At 41.6% G+C, this 16,612-nt stretch overlaps 1 protein-coding gene across 1 annotated transcript in view; it reads left to right on the forward strand.

The window, feature by feature from the left end:
• dnah9 (dynein, axonemal, heavy chain 9) overlaps nt 1–16,612 on the forward strand; it is a 153,996-nt gene that overhangs the window by 6,099 nt on the left and 131,285 nt on the right. The window contains exons 3-15 of the mRNA XM_047610044.1: nt 2,737–2,778; nt 3,674–4,205; nt 5,694–5,890; nt 5,980–6,138; nt 7,102–7,232; nt 7,381–7,592; nt 8,553–8,786; nt 8,943–9,110; nt 9,570–9,686; nt 9,781–9,931; nt 12,932–13,046; nt 14,166–14,234; nt 16,452–16,578. Of these exons, the coding sequence (XP_047466000.1) occupies nt 2,737–2,778; nt 3,674–4,205; nt 5,694–5,890; nt 5,980–6,138; nt 7,102–7,232; nt 7,381–7,592; nt 8,553–8,786; nt 8,943–9,110; nt 9,570–9,686; nt 9,781–9,931; nt 12,932–13,046; nt 14,166–14,234; nt 16,452–16,578 (2,254 nt within the window). The remainder of the gene's footprint in view (nt 1–2,736; nt 2,779–3,673; nt 4,206–5,693; nt 5,891–5,979; nt 6,139–7,101; nt 7,233–7,380; nt 7,593–8,552; nt 8,787–8,942; nt 9,111–9,569; nt 9,687–9,780; nt 9,932–12,931; nt 13,047–14,165; nt 14,235–16,451; nt 16,579–16,612) is intronic.

Here is a 16,612-nt window from a genome sequence, read left to right on the forward strand (position 1 = left end):
TCTTATTTGGACTTGCGCTCTCCCACAGATGGGTCAAAATGTATGCATGCATTTAAAATATATCGGTTATAATGAGATATTTGAATTATTTTGCACATTTTTTTTTTCCTGAATCTCAAGGATTTTTGTTTTTTAACACCTAACCAGTAAACAAGAAACTCTACGTTAATTTCAGATAAACCCCTTGTTTCTGACTGTCATCAATGCACCGTGGTACAGAAACTTTACACTTTAGACTGTTGCATTTACACATTGTGATATCTCATAAGCTGACTTCAAAATGTGCAGCCTCATTGTCTCTGAAAAACTATTTAAAGTAAGATGGTTAGTTACAGCTACTGCCCTACTTGGACCTACTTAAATACAGTCCTACTCCCTATCTAGCATCACTCACTCGGTTATTCATTTAAAATTTTTTTATTTTTTTTTTTTATTCTACACAACAATGCACCAAGAACCACTGCAGATCTGACATCCTTTTCATCTGACCTTGTCCGTGTGTCTGCAGTTGCTGGGTTCAGTGAATTGCGTTAACTGTTGTTGGGATCAGCCGCGTTTGCGGTGCGACTGGCTCCTTGGTGATAGTCTGGGTCATCTTTATCTGAGTCCACCGCTGATTGGTCGTCATCCAAACCGCGCAGCTGTGTCAGCTCTGCAGATGAAGATCTGCTTTTCAAAGACGTCTGTTCTGAAAGCACCAGAGCTGATCAGCGGGGAAGATAGGATGCATTTGTATCAGGAATCTCCATTTGTATCAGTACAGAAAACTGTAACAGTCGCTATGAGTTTTCAACAGTAAAAATGGCAAAAATAACATCGAGTAGATATAAAAAAAGTATGTAAGAGGAATGTCTTGAACAGAAAACATTTTTAGGGACCAAATAATGGTTGTACGTGATACATTTTGATTATTGTTGCGTCACGTGGATGTTTCTGCTTCACTGCGCAGAATGACGTCGACACACAGGTTTGACACAGTGTACTGTACATGTGTGTGTACTGGCTAGATTTATGACAAAACCAATTATGTAGAAGACAGTCATCGACCTGGACGTAATGTACAAATGTGACATGGACACAAATCCTCCAGTGCACATAATTTAACAACAGACTCAGTGATTTAAAAGACATCTTGTGTCCAGCAGTGTATTATATCTTCTTGTACACTGCACATGTAAGCTTTCAGTGAAGGTGTGCTCACTATTTGCGTGTAGACAATTGTCCCGCTTTTCAGTTATTATGAGTGCAGCGGTGATGTGTGGATCGATACTGAAACATCGATACTTCGGATACAAGGCCTTCATGCTCTAAAATCGATTCTCAAATCAAAATATCGATATTTTCGATACTTCAGTCATTCGAGATAATGTAGGAACACAGTGGAAAGTAACTAAGTTACTGAGTTGTGGCAACCGACAAACCTTGTGAAAAGGTTAAACCACAACACAGAATATGAGGCATTTAAGATGCAGGCTTTCATTTTATAGTAGTTCTTAATAGTTGAACAATACTTATTTTTAATGGTTATTGTTATTATAGTTATTGTTATTTTACTTATTTCTTTGTTTAGTGTTTGAAACCCCATTTTCACATTTTCTATGATTGTGTCCTGTGTTTGTTTTTTACTGTTGTTGTATTAGCCCGGCTATATAGTAAATGAGGCCACTACCTCAATATACTTCCAAGTTTAAGAAAAATAAATTAATAAATGACTCTGATGTCTTGTATTCTTTATGAAACTATGATCTAAAATACGCTAATTTTATTTATTTATTTATTTTTAAGTTTACCAGACACATAAGGTTGGATTTACACAAAGTATCGGTATCGGATCAGTATCGCTGATACCAGCCTGAATTTTACTTGGTATCGTATCGGAAAGGAAGTCGGTGGTATCGAACATCACTAGTGTTCAGGAGGCAGTGTTTGAACTCCCACAGTAATATCCACTTAGCTGCTCTAAAAATAATATTTTCCACTATCTTACATGCATCCTGTCTCACCTATACGTATTGAGTTAAGGTTTGTGTTATTGTATGTCTTTGCTTCTGATTCTTTTTTTCCCATCCTCTCTTCTCATCTCTACCTTTCTTTCATTTCACACAATTCATTTTGTAATAAGCCCATTAACCACCAACATCAGCGTTCAAATGTGGATTTTTAAGCCCAAAGTGTGCGTTGAAGTTTAAAACGACCTCTTTCAAACTCCATGCACGTTGAAAATATTTGCTTATGCAGCTGCCATCAGTGCAATAATAAATCTACCACCTGGGGCCTATCAAATACCAATAACAAGCTGTGAGTTGGCCTGTGTAATGACAGAAATACCCTTCAAAGAAATAGTTGCTGTTTGTTCCTTGTGATAATGTTTATTTCATTGTATCTGCTTGCTTCTGATTCTCCCCTTCGTGCTCTTCTGTCCCACCTCCATTCTTTTTTTTCCCTGAGCAGATGGGTCCCTCCATATGATGAGTTCTGCTCAAGGTTTCTTCCCATTAAAAGATTATTTTTTTCCTTGCTACCGTCACCTTACTTCTAGCTCTGGGGGTTTCTGCAGAGTCTGTAAAAACATAGTGTCTAATTATTGCTGGATGAATATCCAGGTTTCTGATAATTTCTGTGCATTCATGTCTTAATTTCTCAGATGTCTCAGCCACTACATTTTGCACCAACAATGAATGATCAGAAACCTGTATACAGCGTGAAGATGCTATAATACTCTGTTGTCTGTTGCAGCACTGGCAGCATATCCATGCTTCTTCTTGAAACCAGGATCAGGTAATTCTAACTTAATCAGGATGTTTCAAAACACCAGAACATAATGTGTATGCGCAGGTAAATAAACATATTACTGGAGGAGAAGCAGAATAATTGGTTTAAACATTTTTTTTTCATCAGTTATTATGTATTCATTTATTTTTTGTGAAAAAATGCAATTATTGTTTATTATTGTTTTATTATTATCCCCAACACATCTGGATAAGCACAAGGGGGCTTACCTTATTCAAGAAATAATGAACAGACCAGCCACAACATTATGACCACTGACAGGAGAAGTAAATATCTTTCACCATCTTGTGACAATTTATTGTTCTGCTGGGAAACATTCGGACCTGTCATTCGTGTGGATGTTATTTAGGCATGTAACATGCATCTAAACCAGACCAGGCCCCCCGTCCCCATAGCAATGACACTCCTTGATGGCAGCAGCCATCCCCAGCGGGATGCAGCCTGACACAGACACATGCACAAAAATGGTTTAGGAAAAACAAAAAAACAAACAAAAAACAACAAACAAACAAAAAAAAAACACACAAAGAACAGCACAAGGTGTTGACCTGGTCTCCAGATTCACTAGATCCCTCAAGTATCTGATCCACAGAACCTCCCAAAGAGTCCGTTCTCTGGTGGGCCACAACTGTTTTGGAGGCACAAGGGAGACCTACATAATATCAGGATAATGTTATGGCTGGTCGGTGTACATGAGAGAGTCACATACAGTATTGTATTTAAAGTTGCACATACTCTGCAAAGTTGCACAAGACTCTTAACTGAGTGGCAGGGCTTTTGAATTTCAATGACACCTTTCATTAGTTTGAACATAATGGTCCCTCAGCACCTTAATTGTATTGTTTGTCATGGCCACACTTTAACAATAACTTCTCCCTGGAAGTCAAACAGAAGTCTGGTGGGGAACAATAGGTGTGAGTCGGGATGCGCTGGTCCTGGGTCAGCCCCGGGTCGCTCCCCGGAGCAACGGCCTGATTAATGCAAACACTGCCGCGTTACTATGGAGGCCGAGACACAATCACTTCACACACTCACGGGGACCGACCCGGGACAGAGAGGACATGGAGGAGCCACCTGCCGCCGAGGACAAGCGACTCGACTTCATAGCGGACTACGTGCTGAGGACTCTTAAACTGAAACAGGACAAGTGGCAGAAATGCGTGTCCAGCGAGGACAACAGGCAGGTGCTGCAGGAGTTCCTGGACAAAGCCGAGCGGAGGACTCTGGTGGTGGCAGTGACCGCGGCCGGGCTGCTGCAGCCCTCCGCCTCCTTCGCTGGCAGCTCCAAGAGCAAGGCGGTGTACTTCATGAAACGGAGCACGGCAGCGCTGAGTCCAGAAACCATGCGAGAGAGCCTGCTCTTCGGGGACTTGTCGTACGCTCCACTGGACCAGTTTTCTGCTCTAGTTGAGGAGGTGAGCAACAGCAGAGCGGAATGTGTTAATTATTGTTAGGTGCATGGAGCACTGACTCTGTGAGTGTGAAGGTTTAAAATGAGATAAATGACGAACTCTGCCAATAACACAATTAACACACGTCCATTTGGTCCAGTAATAATGTACAGGTGCTCAAATGTCGAACTTCACTGTTGCAGTCGCTCCAAGATGAAGAAAAACAAAAACGGAGAGTCAATACAAATGTGAATTAAGGTTAATCAACAAATGTTTGCTAAAATTAGTGTAAAACTAATTGCCAATTGGTTGAACTGCTTGCCTGAAGTAATGGGTATTGTTTGCGAGAGCTAAAAGTAATGAGCAAGTAGTTGAAATTGTTAGCTACGTGGCTAATGGTTGAAATTGCAATGTGTAATGGTTAATCGTTGAATGAGCTAAACGCAATAGTTAATACTGAAATTGTTAGCTTCATGGCTAATGATATAATAATGTAAGTGTTAGCCAATGGTAATGGCTATTGGCTAAAACATTCTAAAATAGCTGAAATTGTTGGCCACATGGCTAATGGTTGAAAGTGTTAGCCAATGGTAACTGTTAATGGCTATTGGTTAAACAAGTCTGAAATTGCTAGCCACGAAAATTGCCATGAAATTGATTGAAAGAGCTAAAAGTATGTTTAAAGACATTAGTTAAATAGTTAAATTTATTAGCTACATGGCTAATGCTTGGACGTGTCATACAATGTTACAGTGACTATTGGCTAAAGAGCTGAAAGAAATTCTGAAATAGTTGAAATTATTAGCACGAAAATGGCTATCGGTTGAAAGCTAAAAGCATGGCTAAAGGCAATAGTTTAATAGTTAAAATTGTTAGTTACACTGCCATACAGTGGCAATGAATAAATGAACTAAAAGCAAGAAAGCAATGACCAGATGTTTAAAATTGCCCTTAACAGATAAATTATTCAAAGTGTTGTCTGCCAGTAATGGCTAATGTCAGAAGTAGCTTGTAAAATTAATAATAATGAACTAATAATTGAAATAGCTCAAATTAGTAATGGATGGCAACAGTAAAAACAGATAAAACAAATGGCTGAATGATTAAAATAGTTTTCCAATTAATTGCTAATGGATGAAAGGGATGTTTTTATTTCATTATTGTATGGTCACTCAATGGTAATATAAACGGATGTACTATGGGTTGAGATATTATTAACATTTCAGGGTGCCTGTTCGCATGTTTGAATTAAAACTATTCAGTAAATATAATGAGTACCTAAAACAATAACATAATAAAAAAATATAATTATAGTAATATCTAATAAAAGAAATAGTGATTACTTGGGCAATCATTTTACTCTTGGTCTTGGTCCATGTTAATAATACTAGTAATTCTTTTACTCACACAAGACATCTGAAAGTTTCTTCCACCGCTTTAAACATCAAAAGTTTACTCCAAAGCAAACATTTGTCAATGCTGAACAAAGATCATTTCCTTACACTCCTCCAGGTTGTATCACCGCTGCTCTCCAACAGTAGGAACCAGACGCAATGGCCACAGGTCGTGTCCCAAGACATCAGACGCCACATACACTCCCTCAAGACCAGTGTGTTTGTGGTGTCTGGCCAAGTCCAAGGCAAGACGCTGCTGCCTCTTCCTGCAGGCTCCGAGAGAATGGAGCAAGCCACCCTGGAGATTGACAAAAGGTTAACAGACCGCTGTTACATAAGGAATCATGTCAATGCATCATTTGTCCTACTTTACATTCTAAAAGTTTACATGTGAAACATCACAGGGGGGAAACAGTGGATAAGAGCATTGTTCACTCCTTGGAGTCTGCAGTGATTGAGTGGAGCCATCAGATCCGTGCCATCCTCAAGAAAGATTCCTCTGAGGCTCTTCTGGAAGGCAGAAACCCCACACCGCACACTGAGCTGCTCTTCTGGAAGAACAGGTCAGCACCTCACGGCGTTACAATCACAAAGTAGCCACTGGCAGCTTCGGAGACACAATTCTTTCAGTGTCATTATTGTGGGAAAACAGCACGTCCCTACAGGATCTAAAAGTTGAGTTGTTTCATGAGTTTTCGCTGGTGGTACTAATTATTAAATTCTGTTCTATCAAGTGAAAAATGTAATTTGCTCTCTTTATTTATTTTTTTTAAAACGTCTGCATTTGTAGTACAATTATATCTTTTACCACTGAACAGACAAGACAAAAACTTGTTTGTCCCCCACCTGTTTATTTATTTATTCATTTTACTCTAACCGAAAAACAAATTAAATGAAGATTTAGATTACTAAATGAACCCTTTCCATTCTGGACGTTGGTTTTCTAAGTCCAGAATGTATTGGGTTTTAAGACTTTTTTTGCAGAGCTTAGAACATTCAGTGAAGAGGTTAAAATTAAAATAAATATATCGTTTCTATTGCATCAGATATGATAGAGTTGCAGTTGAGATTGTAAACTGTTATTTCAGAATTCTTCAGAGTTTCTTTTATCTACATGGCCAGTTTTTCATTGTAAACTGCACTCATACAATTAAATAATTAATTAACAATTAATTTAATTTAAATGTTTTGAATCTATGCCTTGTAACCTTAATAATAGTACAAGTGATATATAAAAATAAAACTATTGAACATTTACAAATGTATTTTATTAATTATTTTTCAGCTTTTTCTTACTCCTTGTCTGCAGAGTAGAATGAACAGTGCTGCAAGAGATTTTAATGACATATTTACATGTCATTAATATTTTAAGTTTTAATGGTGCAACCAGATTTAGTAAAACATTATTTTGAGACTAAGTGGTAACTTTAAAACTGTTACAACTTATACAAAAACGGAACCTTTTTGTAAAGTCTTCTACAAATATGACAAATAAATAAATAAATCTTTTTTTTTCCCCTTTCAAGATGTGCAGATTTGGAGTGCGTCCACTCTCAGTTAAAATCCTCTAAAGTTAGTAAGATGGCAATGTTGCTGGAGGCTGTTGAGAGTAGCTACTCCCCTGCTTTTACCAACATGCAAGAGGACGTCCTCGCAGGTAATTTGTACATATGACAAGTCGTAAAACAACTTGCATTCTGAAATGCAGCCTTTTTTAGAAGGGCTGAAGCACGTGTGCTGATTGGTCATCATCTTCTTTTTCATATTTGGTACTTTTTGGTTGAATTAACATCTTTACATACCAGCTCTGGAAGAGGCAAAGGACATCTGCACATACCTGAGGCCTCTACAGCGTCTCTTTGAGGACATGGAGAACGTGGAGTTTCCTGATGTCAAGGTTCAAATCGGCCCTTTGATGCACACAGTGTGCCTGGTGTGGGCCAACTCCAGATACTACAACAACCCAGCACGCATCATCGTCCTGCTGCAGGAGACCTGTAACCTCCTCATCCAGCAGGTCAACTTCTGCTTCTTCTCTTTGTCTCTCCCATTTGTTTAGGAGTCTTTGTTATAAGTAGTCATCCTGCAAGGTGGGTGGCACAGTGGTTTTCTTCTTGGATTCTTCTTGGAAGTTTTCCTGTCTGTGGGTGGAATTCTTTTCTCTGTCTGCTCAGCCATAAAGGCTTTCACTTTTCATGCTATCAAATTTCCTGTTGTCCAGGTCCTTTGTGTTTGTATTGGAAGCAAGCTTCTGTTTTGCTGACAAAAATTGTAAAGTGTAGCAGAATCCCTTTCCCAGAGCTGGGTTAACATGTGAGGCATGGGGCCAAACTTAGCTGTGGGCCCCTCATTCACAATCCTCCCCAAAGTTTCTTTCTCTCTATTAGACTGGGAATGTGTCTTATGTCATCTGAGTACCCACAGTGCACATGGCCCTCTAGCAGTTTGAGTTATTTGGCTCAGAGCCTGGAGACCAACCAGTGTTCCTATCTGGAATAACATTCTGCCAAGTTTGCTTTGTGTCAGCTTCTAATATGGGCATTATTAGTCCATATTTTCTCCTGGGACTTTATTGATAGTGTAGGCATACTATAAAATGAACAAATTATGAGATGTATCCTTGTTTTTTTTCTTCAAACTGTTACATAAGTGAATTGGTGCCATGTGAATTGCATGAAAGTCACTTTTCTTGATTTATTTGCAGAGAAGACTAAGTCTTCTGCAGTTGACTAAATTTAACATTTAAATGTGTTCAATAATGAAATCAAACAGAGTTGTGACTAAAGCTAAATGTCTACATCCCTATCAGTGGATGAACCATGTAGCAGATGCAAGTGATTGCCCCAATCTATGAGAAGTATCTCTCTCTCGTTGCACTGATTCAGCTAGATGGAGAATATTAGTTAAACCTGAATCTAATCAGCTGCACATGTGTATTTTTATATCACACTGACTTGTTGCTGCCTTCTAACACCAGGCTCGGGTGTATCTAGTCCCAGAGGAACTCTTGAGGGGAGAAGTTTCAGAGAGTCTCCTCAAGGTGCAGACCAGCCTGGACGTCCTGCAGCTCTTCAGGAGCACCTACGAGGACCGTAGGACCAATCTGAGACAGTACCAGAAGAACGGGAACTCGGTCAAGCCATGGGATTTCTCCCCACTTTTGGTTTTCTCTGGGCTTGATCGATTTAGTAACAGAGTAAAAAGCATTAAGGTAAGCATGGAATCATTTTTCATCAATGAAAAGGTGCCATGTCCTTGCAGTCGTACATTCTTGATATGATGACTGGAACAGACATCAGACATTTCTTTCACTTATGCTACAGTTTAGCTTGATTGACCCTTGTCTCAAATTCCTTTGTTCCTACAGGACATCCTGTCTACAGCTGTGGACCTGTTGAAGCTTGAGAAATTAGAAATTGGAGGCATCCGAGGCCGAACCCTCAGCCAGCAGATCCAGCTGCTTTACCAAGAGTTTGTGGACACTTACAAATCCTTCACAGAGAAGCCCCACGATTGCTTAGACACCAAGAACATGGTACGGATCGTTCTGATTACAGGGTGCATGGGGGTTCTGTTCACTTGCCTGCTGAGAAAATAGGCTGTCATTTTGCTGAGCAACTTTAAGGTCACTTCATTTTCACAGTAGTTTTATGAAATAGAGGCTACAAGCTCAGTGCAGTTTTTTTCTGAAAGCTTCTCAGTCTGGCGACTGCCACAAGAGCCTGGTCACTCCAGCTTTGGAGAAGTAAATAGTTTTTCTGCCAAAACAGACACAAATTTTTTTTTCTGTGCCGTCTAGCTGCTTAACAATGATGTTCCTGATTTATAGCAAGAAAAGCAATTTACTTTGCTTGTAAGAAACAGTCAGTGCTCCCTGCTGAATGGCTTTGAGTCAGTGAAATGTGAAAGGGAATATGCTGTGCTGGCTTCGCCCTAGCTCGTACTGCTGTGCAGTGTTTTGGCCGTCGGTATAGCTGAGGTGTCTTCCCTGCAGGAGTTTGAAGAAGATGTGAGGCAGTTCAAACTGAAGGTGGATGACACAGACCGACGATTAGGAGCCGTCTTCTGTCAGGCCTTTGATGACGCCTCCGGACTGGAGCACGCCTTCAAGGTCTGGGAACTTAAATTCTCTTTTTCACACACACTCACACAAATACACAGATGCACACAGTGTAAAGCCCTTTCCATTTATCTGATGCCTGCAGGTTCTGGATATGTTTGGCAGTCTGCTGGAGCGGCCGTTAGTGGCTACAGATGCTCTGGACAGATACCCTTTCCTCTTGTCCATGTTTGACAAAGAGCTGGACAGCTGTAAAGTTCTCTACAACAAACACATTCAAGCTGCAGAGGAGCTGGGTAAGATTCATGACAATGCCTACAACGTAGTACACACCACATGCCCAGTCCACAACCCATTCAAATGGGGTTTATTTCTTTTTAAAAATGGTGTGGTAAATATTCTTTGCTGATTCCCCTGTTACTTGGATTTACCTATAAATAAAGACATGATGAGCTTTTATCAAAATTCCCAACACTAAATTAGAGATGGGGCCCAGTGTTTCCATTCAAGTACTGAGTCAAGTCTAAAATCTGCCTTGTATTGTATTTTGAATATTTCATGCTACATACTCCAAAGTACCCTCAAAAAATTCCCACAGGGCAGCAAAGTAATATCTGCCCATTTTGTAGGTATGGATTTTAAGCCATAACATGTGCCATGATGGTGATAGGAGGCACTTTTTGTAGTACGTGTCTGAAATCTCATGTATGAAAGTATTTCCAGAGTAAGGAGGTACAGTAAGGCACAATGCTATTAAAGTGTTTTGAATGACCTTTTTACAGCCACAAATCGAATCCCTTTCACCTTTGTCACAGTGATTCATACGTCTCACAGACATTTCTTATTATTCTGTCTCTTGTTGGTCGACAGCATAGAGTGAATATGTTCACACATGACAAGTAGTTTAGGTGAACCACACCTTTAAGTCTGAGTGAGATAGGGACATTTGATGAATCTCTTTCTACTCATTTCCCCTTGAAAAATGTCCTCTAATTACATGAGGAAAAAGTTTTAGATCAGTGAACTGTGTGATTAGATGGCCTGAAGGACACTGGGAAAGTTGCTATAGCAATTAAAATGAACTAAAAAGAGTGAGATATTTGCAATATTTGCTGCTTTTTTAGGATTGGGTGGGTGGGTATACATTTTACTTATATTACACTAAGTTGCTAATTCTAGCTTGTTACACACAGAGTACCTAGAACCTTTAGTCTTTAGTCAACTGTGGTTGCCTGTTTTCCCACCAGAGTCTGAGAACCAGTGAATATCCAGCAAATGAATCTGCTTATTATAAAGTGACAGCTGTTTTGTTCACAGTATTGTTATTGAATTGTTCATAATATACTAAATGCAGTGTTCACAACTGTAATTACACAAACATAGCTTTCCTCTTCAGTAATGTTACTGTACCACTGAGTTACTGGACGGAAGCAGTTCACAGATACTATGACATTAGCAACACTAATTTTCAAAATCACGTATAAATGCCGGAATGAAAAACTACGAGTCGAAATAATGAATACGTAATTAATTGAGAGAAGAACAAATAAATAAAAATATACATAGGATTGGCTCACTGTCACAAAGCCATTATGTCACTGGAATTCATTCTCTATGAAGGTTAGAAACATAGACGGTATAAAGGTGGACGGTGGAACAGTTCCTCTAAAGCAGGGGTCTGCAACCTTTGGCACATGTGCCACACTGTGGTATAAACACTGGCACACTTCCACCTCTCAGTGTGAGGACGACCATCGCTTGGCCTGATTTCTTGGGTTTGAGTGACAGCTCCCGCCCACAGTCCCCACAGCACTGTTGCCGTGGTCCCGCCCACATTCCCAGAGATCCGCTGAGCGAGGGATGTAAACTCCAACACCCAGGAGCATGTCTCCATCTGTCGAGTCTTAAAGCCGCACACAGACGCGCTGTGGTCTGTGAAGTCTGCATGTATAAAGGTCTCCAGCAAATACCAAACACTGCTGACGGTACACTCTGGTCCCAACAAACACACACAGTTTATCCATCTTCCTGCCAAAGAGCTCACGTTCCCCACGAGGACAGATGGTACCGCAGGACTGGACCTCCTTCTCCGCTATTTCACTTTTGCTCCAGCCTCCCTGAAGTTCAAGGGGAAACTCATGCCTAGGACATCGCTAACAGTTGCTCTCTTGAATACACCAACGGACGCCACAGTCAAAACTAAATAAAAGCATCGCAAAAAGACAAAACATGGCAAAAACATGGCGATTGATTTCTCTGTCAGGCACATTTTTCTAAGTAAATAAATTAATAAAATAATATAATAATAATAATATAAATATAACATGCACACACATGCTGTTTTGTCATGATAATGTAGGCTACAGTTACGCTGTGGTCTCAGGTTTGGTCTCTCTTCCCAATGCAATGTTTTTATATTTTGTGTCATAATTTACCTTTACGTTATTGTTGATGATGGCACACTCATTGAGAAAAAAATTCCAAACTGGCACTCACAAAGGTTGCTGATGTCTGCCCTAAAGTGAAACCAAAGCAAGTAGAGCTCCCCCTGGTGACTTTCTGCAGTATAGGTCATAAGTTCCACCTCCATTTTAGTGGATGGGACCTGGGCAAAACTAAAACGCTTAATACAAAGATGGATTTTGTCATTTCTGTAGTTAATATAACTTCGATGCATGTTGAAGTGTGAATCTTTTGGATCCGTTTCGTTTTAGTTAGTTATGTGAAGCTATAGAGACCACCATGTAATGTTGACCACCAGTTGCCATGCCAACCGCTGTGTAAAGTGGTCCAGTGAGACCATGAGAGTTAAAAAAAAAAATAAATTAAAAAATGCAGTGCATAATCCATGATTTCCATGTAACTGGTGGAGGTAGAGCAGAGTGCAGTATTAATCAAAAGAAAACACACGTGAGTCTGGAGGAAGAATTAAAAGAAACAAATAGAAGCCCTTTAGCGAACAGTCATTTAAATGTTATTTCTTAATGACATTTCGGATGCTGGACTTCAAAAGTCCAGAAGGAGTCAAGAAGTAGAAGAGCAAGGAAAAAAAGCAAAAACCTCCACAGGAAGCTGCAGCATTGATGCACAAACTGTGGGGGGTGGTTATAATATAATTATTTTTGTTACAAAGGAGCTACGCACTGACTTCAGGAGAAATGTTACGTGTTTGCTGCAGTGGTTGTATTTATTTAATTCAATAATTAACAAAAGGTGTCATTTCTCTAGCGGTGCCCAAACTTTGCTCATCACTGTGCATGTGTGCAATTCTGTGTAATGACATTTGACCTCCTCAGGCTCAGCTCCGGTCAATAAGAATATGCCAGCAGTAGCAGGGGGGCTGAGATGGGCTCAGGAGCTACAGCAGCGCGTCCAGGCGCCCTTCTCCAAATTCAGACACCTCTCCTACCCGTGAGTCACCTCTCCTCTCCTCTCCTCTCCTCTCCTCTCCTCTCCTCTGCTCTCCTCTGCTCTCCTCTGCTCTCCTCTCCTCTCCTCTCCTCTCCTCTCCTCTGCTCTCCTCTCCTCTCCTCTCCTCTCCTCTCCTCTCCTCTCCTCTCCTCTCCTCTCCTCTCCTCTGCTCTCCTCTCCTCTCCTCTCCTCTCCTCTCCTCTCCTCTCCTACCCGTGAGTGTCCTCTCCTCTCCTCTCCTCTCCTCTGCTCTCCTCTCCTCTCCTCTCCTCTCCTCTCCTACCCGTGAGTGTCCTCTCCTCTCCTCTCCTCTCCTCTCCTCTCCTCTCCTCTCCTCTCCTCTCCTCTCCTCTCCTCTCCAGCCGTAGGGGGCTGATCTCGCACTCCCGCCTCCGCGTCTCCTTCTCCTTCACACCTCTCCTACCCGTGAGTGCCCTCTCCTCTCCTCTCCTCTCCTCTCCTCTCCTCTCCCTCTCCTCTCCTCTGCTCTCCTCTCCTCTCCTCTCCTCTCCACAGCCCCGGGTCCTGCTCTCCTCTCTTCTCCTCTCCTCTCCTCTCCTCTCCTCTCCTCTCCTCCTCTCCTCCTCTCCTCTCCTCTCCTCTCCTACCCGTGAGTGCCTCTCCCTCTCCTCTCCTCTCCTCTCCTCTCCTCTCCTCCTCTCCTCTCTCCTCTCCTCTCCTCTCCTCTCCTACCCTCTTGTCCTCTCCTCTCCTCTCCTCTCCTCTCCTCTCCTCTCCTCTCCTCTCCTCTCCTCTCCTCTCCTCTCCTCTCCTCTCCTACCCGTGAGTGTCCTCTCCTCTCCTCTCCTCTCCTCTCCTCTCCTCTCCTACCTGAGTGTCCTCTCCTCTCCTCTCCTCTCCTCTCCTCTCCTCTCCTCTCCTCTCCTCTCCTCTCCTCTCCTCTCCTCTCCTCTCCTCTCCTCTCCTCTCCTCTCCTCTCCTCTCCCGCCTCCACCAAAGCAGAATGAAAAATGTAATTTCACGTAGTCATGCATTTCACGTGAATTAATGACTGTGAGCTCTTCTAAGGGCCTCGTAAATATGAGGCTTTGGAATATGAGCCGGTGGAAGGATATTGAATAACCTTTGCATGGGCTGTAAAATCTCATCTTTCCGCAGGTGCCTGGAGTCTGCAGAAGGAGCCAGGGTCATCGAGAAGTATGAGGAGATGATGCAACTGCTAGACAGGTGTGAGATGATCTTATCTTAGTGTGTTGCACCATATGTCATCAGAGTAAATGTATGTACTACTGAATAAAAGAACAGAAAGGAAAACTTAACAGAAGAGACGGTAACAGAATAGGACATCGCTTTATAGGACTGTAAAAATAAACCCCCCAGTATTAATCAGACGTTACCTGCATCTTTGACACATTTTTTCCCTGTGGTTTTACACCAATGCTGGTTTTAAACAGAGCGTTTGTGATTTTGTTAGTTGAGTGTATAACTTTTATGAAGCATCCCCTTGTGGAATAGCATGTAGACATGCAACTCTGAGCATGATTTATGTTCTCATTACTGTGGCGCTGCTCTGCAGATTATTTCACAGGACTCCCATAATCCCATATGCTCTGTCGCCGCTCACTGATGCCAAGTGAGAAATGGCCTTATATAGAAAATCCAACATCAGAACCTCTCAAGATAAAGCATCCCTTCGACGAGGAAACGCTGTTTGCACTGAATCAGACTGGGCTGCATTTCAGTCAGAGAGAGGTTTACGGTTTCTTTACTTTTCTAGAAATGTACAAGAAAAACCTCACATTTTGCCTGTTTTACCTTTGCTGCAGGTTCCAGGATGGTTAATAGTTATGAGGGGCACCTTGCTAAAATGAATGCAGATCAGGTTTAAAGTGAAACGTTCTTATTATCGACCCCACAACAGGAGAAAACTTCTCTCATGTGGAATAGTTTAACTTCCATCCAGAACTTCTCCCAAAATGACATCCAGCTGAATTTACACTTCTTAAACTTAAACTTAAACGCCGAACGTCCTGATCTTCATGAAGACAGGATTTATTTCAGGACTGCTGCGCTGCGTTGATTTGCAACAAACTGGCAAATGACTGTATGACCCATAACACTGTATAGTTAACAGGGTGAGATTTCAGCAGCTCCAGGTGTGACAAGTGAACAAGTGAGATGTAATGAGCCAGAGTAATTGAACATGTGTGTGAAAGTATTCCAGACCTGTATTCACAGACATATGGCACAACACACATATTGTTAAGGTATAGCGGGAGATGTGATTCATAACAAAGAATGATGCATTGATGTGTGCTAGTTTCAAGTGCTTGGCATGTCTCACTGTCTCTTTTGTACCACTTTAGATTAGCATGTTATGAAGCAAATTAACTATATTTTCAACAAATGTGATCCACGGATTCCTTGTCGCTTTCCCGTGCTCTTCACCGTTGTAGTTATGCAGTGCTAAGACACAAAGGTTAAAGAATATTAAATTAATGTAGTCAGTCTAAGTCCACACACAGATGCAGAGGAGTGTGTGTGTGCGTGTGCAGTGTACTCAGATGTATGTGAATGAGATACACATGAGACATGCACACAAAAATAGACTTACACGCTCCCTGACACATGCCCATTCTTTATGCTTCACAGGCTTAATATCACTCCTTCACTTTATGTTCCCCAGCCTGAGTAATGGGATGATGAACAACACCAGTTCCTTGCCCTCAATTTACTCCCATCAGAAATTAGAGCTCTTGTTATGGCGTAATAATCATCGCCGCTGCCTCCGATGAACGCCACCATTATTATACATATTCCAGTCAGGAGCGGGACGAGCATCCTCACTCATTATCCCCGCAGACAAAATGCAGCGTGATTTATGGCCATGACCGAGGCATTTGATTGCCTCTGCGTCTGCGGTGCCACTATCAGGAAATGAAGCTCACAGCAGAAATCCAATAAGGAGCACACAGTGCACGCTGAAGTTCTCATCATAATTGTGGCTATTTACAGATTGATATAGCTGTACAGAGCCCTGACATATTGTCTGTTCCCAGCTCCTCGCAGATGAATCAGCATTTATCCTCATAATACCCCCCCACGCCTGGATCTAACCCTCCTTCTCTCCTCTCCCTCTGCCCTTATTGTCTCCTTGATACGGACGAGCGAATCACGCCTCTCATTGTGTTTACAACCTCAGAGGATTGGGAAAATGGCTCAATCATACGCCTTTTAGCTGCTTGTTTTCTTGCTTATCTTAATTTCCATGATGCGAGCTGTTTTCATGCCCATGGCCTCGTGAAATAAAAAAACCTCGGCAATTTTAATGGCCGTACGAAACAATGTTACACCCCGGCCGCAAAGGTACAAATGGTTTTTCTGCGATAATAACTTTTGCTTGATTGTGATTGCAGATTGTGCGCTTTATGTTTGCCGTTCCAGATACTCCACCGGCTTGTATAAGACATGGACGGAGACGGTGGGCGAGAGTTCGCAGTACAACCTCAGCTTGCCATTAATCAGCAGAGACCCGGCCACTCAGCTGATCTCTGTCAACTTCAACCCGCAGGTTTTTACGTTGAGCCCACATCCTAGAAACCCTG

The sequence above is a fragment of the Mugil cephalus genome, chromosome 16 (assembly GCF_022458985.1).
Source record: "Mugil cephalus isolate CIBA_MC_2020 chromosome 16, CIBA_Mcephalus_1.1, whole genome shotgun sequence".
Lineage (NCBI taxonomy): Eukaryota > Metazoa > Chordata > Actinopteri > Mugiliformes > Mugilidae > Mugil > Mugil cephalus.